We start from the raw sequence: 7,876 nt of genomic DNA, 5'->3' as shown, positions 1-7,876 counted from the left end.
TTACTCACTTAAAATAATATTAAAATTTAATTTATGATATCGAAGAAGAATTATTTTTTAACACACAATATTATTATTATTATTATTATTATTATTATTTTGTCCAGGACTTAGGTATACCACGATAAAATACGAAGAGAAAAGTCCCGCGTCGCAATAATAATAATAATAAAAGGTGTATGCGCGGTGGGGGCCGAAGACGTCCGACCTACTCTCGAGGTAACCAGCTATAGAATTACACAAATACTCGCGCGCGCATTATGTTCTGAGACTATGATACGTTTTGTACATATAATTTATATACTTTAAACCGCCACAGCTGTCCGTCGAGAGCGGTCCGTGCACGCGAGTCTGTCGGCTTGCCAAATTTTTCAAGCGCGCTTGCGAGCCAGAAAAAAATTTTTACAACGATCGAAGTGGTCGATTGACGATTGCGATACAAAATTTTACGGCAATAAATAACATAAATCGTGATTGTAACGGTAACGCATTCATCATATTATTACAATAAGGTACCTATTGCATTTTGTCGTTTTTCACATTTCTGATTATACTTGCGCGCGCATTTCAATAGACATTAATAGTTATAAATATTGTTTGCGAAATCGTCACCGCAGAAAATTGACGGGAAAATTGCGCGGGGATTTCGAATTCAGTGCGTCGTCGTCCGCTGTCGGGATTTGCTCGGAACCGCTTTCGTTAAGTTTTATTACGCGCCAGCCGAAGATCGCCGCGACTGTATATCCTCTCGATCGCCAAATATAATACAGACGTAAGTGATTCATATTATGATTTTATTATCAGTTGTGTGTAGATATACGTTTTATCAACGCACATGTTCAGTTTACGGCGATTTTATTGTAAATTTGAATTGAAAAATAAACGTTGAAAGTATAAAATAATATTAAATAGGTAGGTAATTAAACACAGACACTTTTCTGAAAATAACACATCTGTCATCGCCTGATTTTGTAAAGACGATAATACATATTTATTGGCTATATGGCCAAAATAATCTTAATTATTTTTTTTTATTACGTATGCGTATAAATGTATAATATAATGTGTGTGTGTGAAAGTTTTTTTTAAAATTCAATTTCTATTTTTTATTGTGTTTTATTACACATAACTAAAGCTATAATTTTTTCAATTTTCAAAGTTAAGTTAAATAAATTCATTAAAAATAATGAATTAGTAAAAATAATCGCTTATTATCTTATCGCTACATGTTTTACGTGGATTTCGTGTTTGATAGGAGTTATATTGATCGTAAAAATATGCGAACATGTTTAGTATGTTTACACAAAATATTTTCGGTAGTCGATACAAAATCTTTGGTTACCTACCATATAATTATGTTGTTATTTGTAATTAAAGATCCAATCTAGTCCGTTTATATTATTCTTGATTAGGTTTATAAATTAATGTCTAAACAACGTGCGGGATGCACATAAACATAATATGAAATACAACTATATTTTAGTATACTAATATTAATAAACAGTAAATAGTAAATATTGATATAAATGATGCTAAACATACAATTTTACTATAGACATACTTAATTACATGGAATTATAGTAATGATTAACCAAAACTCATAATTTAAGCCATCATCAAAACAATGCTTTATTAAGTTAAATTAACACAATTTAGTATTGATGAGAAACCCATTTTGTATTTTGTAAATAAATAAGACATTTTTTAAGCATTCATTTACTGTAGTTTGTAGTAGTGTAATCTTCTATAAAAACTAATTTTATTATTCTTAAAATTGAAAAAATGTATTACATTATTTATGTTTATAATATATTAAACATAATATGTTGTAATTTTAATATCATCACAAAATCTATGAATGATCAAAAGGCAAAATTTACTTTTTGATTATATTTTATACAACTCGTTAGTCATTACTCATTTGAAAAATAACTATGATAAATACAACAATTTATAACGTACCTATAAATAGATTTTTGTAATTTTTATAATATATTTATATTATGAATTACAAAATGTATTAAAATTGGTTATTTTTTAGTTGTTTTGGACATAATATAATATGTTATAATGTCTGTATCTGTTAAAACGAGTCAGCAATTACATTTTGACCGTATTATCGATGGATTTTTTGACTTCGTTGGAAATTATTAAATTAAAAACTCATAATTATGTTTTAACAAAAAATAACAACAAAATATGGCTTATATATTATTTTATTTACACGTTTTTTAGTTACCAACAGGATGTATAAAAATAAGTTTTAAAAATGTCACAAATACGTCTAATTTTATAAAGCCTACGAAAGCTTGGTCAAGGTTTAATGTATGACGAATAGAATGTATTTTGAGAAAACTACAGAAGTTTGAGTATCCATTAACCTACAAATAAAATATATTAGCAATTAATTTAATTCAATTAAATTTGTGTTTATTGTTTTTGAAATAGTACATCATAACATTATGTCTTGGAAAATTAAATAAATACTTATTTCAAATATTTTAACTGTAAATTCTATGCTTAAATACATGTAAAAACATATTGAAGTATCAGATTATATTTTTAATATCTATGCATTAATTTTTTTGTTGTAGAGTAGTTTTGCGATGGATTTTTCTAACAAAATTGGAAATGACAGTACACCACTTTCTGACGAAGTCTTAGAAGTTCTCGAGTCTCAATTTAATAAAGTCAAAACGCTTCATTCTACCGATTTAGAGATTATTGCAGCTGAGCTGGGTGTCAGAGATTATGATGTTAAGGTAATATAATATCATAATATCATATAAATAGTAATAATTATTTGAATATTTATTTCAGCTATATTTCTAATTAGTTAAAAAATTTAATTAATTATTACGTTTCACTTTATAAAGACAAAAATATGTCATATCGTTCATGGAAGTTGTACATACTTGTAATATTATTGTACCATTAACCTACATCAGGGTACTATGTTGTTTTAATTATATGCAATTGTGTCTAATCAAAAAATTATTAAAATACGTCACCATCAGTTTTAAGACCATTCATAGATTTAAATATAATTTTTATGGGATTTTAAGAACAATATTATAGTTAAATAAAAAGGTTTCATTATTTTTGTCGTGTCATACCAATCTTGCAAGTTGCGTAAGACCACAGTCCACAATAATATATACTTTTATTACACATTATTTCTCTTCTATTTTAAATAAATACAGGTACATAATATAAATTACAGCACAAAAATATATTTTTAAATAGAAGTATATTTATGATTTTATTATAGTAATAAACGTCTAAAACTGATGTCATATACTCCTATACCTATGTACCTACAGGTTAACGAATGCATATGCCTAGGTAGATTTGTAAAATATTTTTATTGTATATGTATAATTAACTTTTTGGTAACTGCAGCAGAAAGATTAAAGGAAAATTGAATAAAAATCAATAGTGTAATGAAAATTTACTTATTAATTCTTTAACATATCAAAAAATTTTATTCAAAAATGACTCATATAATTTCAGATATTCATCAATATTTAATATTATAGAATTACTAACGTTTAATCTCCCGGTATCCATACAATAAATAACCGTATAATGTGTATGTACAATTAATAAGTGTATATAAAATCTAAATACATATAGATTTTGTTTTAACTTTTAGGAATGATAAAAATAAATGTATAGGTATATTAAAAATTATTAAACGCAAATGTAGTGATCCTGTGTGATATCTATCAATATTATAAAGCAAATAAAACAAAATTAGTTCTGATGTTGATTACTAGGACAAGGATTTCAATAATTAGTAATACTATATTAAAATTAATTTTCTATTGTCTATTATAGTTATCATACAGTATTACAATACTAAATATACAATACAATGGTGTATTAAAAAATAAAATATATCATCTCGTCAATCTGATGATAAAAATCTGTATACCTATATTTCTGTTGCATTTCGATTTGCGTATTATAACACATGCGTGGTCGTTTCAGTTTTAAATTTTGAAACCTCATTTAATGAATAAGTTTTGAATTTTATAATATTTATTTTACGTTTAAAAATAAAGTGTAAAGTGGCCAACAGTTTGGTGCCAATAATATATACGTGTTTACGTTTTTACTTATTTTTAGTTAAAATAAAATGAATAACTCGATTCAAATTAGCAAACCAAATGGAATTTTTAATAAACTGGAAAGTTTATGTTTTAATATATAGCTAAATACCTATTACATTAAAATTATAATTTTGTTGTTAGACTTCGGTTTCTCTAACCAGTTGTAAGCATTTATTGAAGTTTAAATATATTTATGTATATCTAAATTCATATAATATTCCATGTTATAATTACCATGAATGTTAAAAATTATACATGTGAATATTGATTACAATTTTTAATTATTATTCTTTAGTTTCGATTATAAGACATATTACCCATTATTAGATGGTATTGAAATGCCCATTATTTATTTTGTATTACTAATTATTTTAGCGCGTATTTGATTGTATAAAGGATTATAGTGGATTACGCAAATAATTTAACAAATGTGATTAAAAATAAAAAAGCTAACAGATAATTGTTAAATTTATATGTTTAGGGTTTTGTAGACAGTAGTTAGCATTCATTGATTTAAACATCATTAAGTATACAAATAAGATTATTTATACTCGAAATATTTATCAATGTTACTAGGTAATGAATCTTAGTGATTTGAATTATTTGTAAACTCCCTTGTTCAGAATGTTCAGATTTAAGTCAATCGGTTGCAGTTTATTATTGAAAACATTATTTTACATTTTTACTGTGATTTTATATGAAACTTTAAGCGTTTTAGGTATACTAAAACCTGCAGTATTAAAAACATGTTTTTTACAGGTATTACCTGTGTATACATATTAAATGATTGGGAATAAAGTTAGCGATATTTAATTCATAATATATGCTATTAAAAATTGTGAAAGGTTAAAAATCCAGTTCAAAATAGTTCTACTACAACGGAGATCTAATTTAACAACTACGAAAAATGAAAACTAAATAATGATTAGCTATATACTTGTATTAAAATAACTAAATAAAATGTTCAAACCAAATTATTTGCAAAAGTTGTTTTAAAATAAACTTAAGATTTAAAATCCAGTTAAATTATGCACATATCACATATATATACAGGTTAGGTATATATATATATTTAAACATATAAACTTAAGGTTGTGTTAAATATATTATTATTATCACATTTTGTTTTTTTCTAGTATTGGTAGCGATAATTATTTACTTATATTTACTCTAAGTACCATTGTAAATTGTAATGTATTTATGTATTATAGATGTGGTATACAAATCGTTTGGCGGCATGGAGAAGGAGCCAAGGACTTTCAGATTGTTTTGGGCAACTGTGAATTTAAAAACACACCAAATATAAATTATAATTACTATATTGTTTAAGTCGAAGTTTGTTATGCATATATATGATATATTATAATAGTGATTTTACGATTTATATTATGAAATTCGGTAAAGTTACATACCTATTTTGTTTTTGTATTTATTTAGTTGTTATTAGCACTCATTGTTTTATTTTGACTATTATATGAGTATTATTATTATTATTATTATTATTTTACACTCACAAAACTTTAAATCATGAATGTATTTATAATAATATATATTACGTAAATTAACAAAAAATGTATTATCATTTATTTCAATTACGTTCACAATTAATATAATGATATATAAAATATAAATCGACGTTGTTACATTGACAATACATAACGTTGAAAATGCATAACTTTTAAAAACATTTTCCGTAATTTGCAATATTTTACATTGCAAACAAACCGTGTGGCATATGTTATTTTATGAGCTTAATCGTTTTAATTATTAATACTTACCTTGTAATTATAATAATTTTAATCAAACATATAATCATATATTATATATTATATAACAGTCGAATTAGATTTAGGAATTCGATTCTCGTGAAGTACCTACCTCGTAAAACTACGTTCATATAATTATTATAGAAATAAATTTGCTTTTATTTAAATAAATATAGTTTTTGCACATTCCAAACGACCGTCGAACCACACATATCAGTTATAACCATAAAATTATTGCTATCGTTCACGTGCAATGAAATGATAAAATATTAGCTAAAAAAAATGTTTGAATGCAATTATTTTTTAAGTTTTTCATAGAACGTATGTGTAATTTATATATATATATATGTATAGTTTTATCTTCATTTATACGTAATATTGTATAAATTTTAATACCATGTAACAAATACAAATATTTATTTAGGCAGTTAACAATTTAGAATTTTTTTGTTACCACACACATAATACCGTTATTTCATTATTTGAAACATTCAAAGTAAACAAAATATAAGATACTCAAATTACTCGATCGAACCGGGAAAATTAAACAGAAAAGAGTTTCAAATGACGTTATTCTAACTTCTAAGTATCCAAATATCACTATCATAAGAATCATCAGCATGTGTTGTCTCAATCTTACAAACATTATGTATAACATGTAAATTGTACGCTCACAATAATCAATTTTACTCAAATTAAAGAGGATTGAATTATTATAAAAATTATGCAGGGAAGGTTAGGTCTTAGGTGTAATTATGCATCTCAGAGGTTTTTATTGATATTTTAATTATGGAGCAAATTATGAGTTTTTTAAAACTATAATTTTATTATATTTACTAAATTTTAAAATTTGTATAGCTTGCTTAAACACGTGTGTCATCCTCTTAACTCAATAACTCCACAAATTAAATAGCTTATAAATTATATTATATCATACTTATGTCGTATTTATTTACTGGAAAAAATATTTTGATAATTCCTATAATACTGCATTCAATGCATAGCTTGATACTATACTTGTTATAAACATTTTTAATTAAAATATGTAAACACAAAACGTAAGTATACAGAATTGTGATGGTTATAAGTATAGTATTTTTTTAATCATTAATTTAATATCTGCATTATGAATATAAGTACATAACACATAATTAATAATCGATAAAATATGGCAAAAGACGAGTTTCCCGACAATTTTTAAAATAAAACGGTTTTTCCAAATGATTTGTAAATCGTAATATTACAAAAATTATAAACTTTTATCCGACATTATAATTTTGAGTTTATATTTTTTGCAAAAGGACAGCACGTACGAATTATTTAACATTATATTGTCGTAATAAATTAAAGAAGACTATTAAGATGTGACAATTGGTGCATTTTATGCAGCAATAATATTTTTAACTTGATGATTATACCAATTACCAATATTACCATAAAGCCACTAAGTAAAAAAAAATATCAATTATATTTTTACTCTAAATAAATATATTATAGAGGTAATTAAGAAGAACACCACTAATATAACCAGCGGTCGAGTTGAGTGAAGCGAAACTTAAGTGTTCAACAACCGGTCTGTGCACTACAAGATGTCCGAGTTTCACGTATATTTGACCACAATGAATGACCTCACTGCTACAGTGTTAAATGTTAATACATCACATAAAAGGCTTTACTTCTTTTCGTTTTGTTTATTATATGAAGGCGATTTGGTCGGGTGATTATACATAAAACGACGGGACAATCTAAAAGACAATATTATTAATATGTTGTGCAATGCTGTTATTATTTCTAGACGTTAGAAAGTAAATTATTATTATGAACAATATTTATACAACTCATAACCTCGCGGCCAGAGGGCGCCACGTAATATGCGATGGTTAAAATATTACTAAGGTCCAAATAGTAAATTTATTATGAATAATAATAATATTAATATTATATATATATATTAATATTTATTTATTGACGAAATTATATGCATTTCAACCTACC

The 7,876-nt window shown here is 24.9% G+C and overlaps 1 protein-coding gene across 3 annotated transcripts; it reads left to right on the top strand.

Annotated features, from left to right (window-relative positions):
• The first annotated feature begins 271 nt into the window (after window positions 1–271).
• Window positions 272–5,523, top strand: LOC113553507 (homeodomain-only protein-like). 3 transcript variants are annotated; one of them, XM_026956873.1, is made up of 4 exons: window positions 272–512; window positions 618–772; window positions 2,595–2,762; window positions 5,327–5,523. In XM_026956873.1, exons 3-4 carry the CDS (start codon window positions 2,607–2,609, stop codon window positions 5,396–5,398), a joined length of 228 nt encoding a protein of 75 aa, XP_026812674.1. In that variant the 5' UTR covers window positions 272–512; window positions 618–772; window positions 2,595–2,606; the 3' UTR covers window positions 5,399–5,523. The 3 variants fall into 3 exon arrangements, with proteins under 3 accessions (XP_026812674.1, XP_026812673.1, XP_026812672.1); XM_026956872.1 differs by having other exon boundaries at window positions 272–772; window positions 2,600–2,762; XM_026956871.1 differs by having other exon boundaries at window positions 272–772.
• The last annotated feature ends 2,353 nt before the right edge of the window (window positions 5,524–7,876 follow it).

Source organism: Rhopalosiphum maidis, chromosome 2 (assembly GCF_003676215.2).
Source record: "Rhopalosiphum maidis isolate BTI-1 chromosome 2, ASM367621v3, whole genome shotgun sequence".
Classification (NCBI taxonomy): Eukaryota; Metazoa; Arthropoda; class Insecta; order Hemiptera; family Aphididae; genus Rhopalosiphum; species Rhopalosiphum maidis.
The sequence above is the reverse complement of the archived record's forward strand: the minus strand, read 5'-3'. Positions and strand labels throughout refer to the sequence as shown.

Excerpts from the sequence above, each read along its gene's own strand:
- LOC113553507 (XM_026956873.1), top strand. The coding sequence starts at position 2,607 with ATGGATTTTTCTAACAAAATTGGAAATGACAGTACACCACTTTCTGAC. Across the intron at positions 2,763-5,326 it reads TCAGAGATTATGATGTTAAG|ATGTGGTATACAAATCGTTT; the intron begins GTAATATAATAT and ends TATGTATTATAG.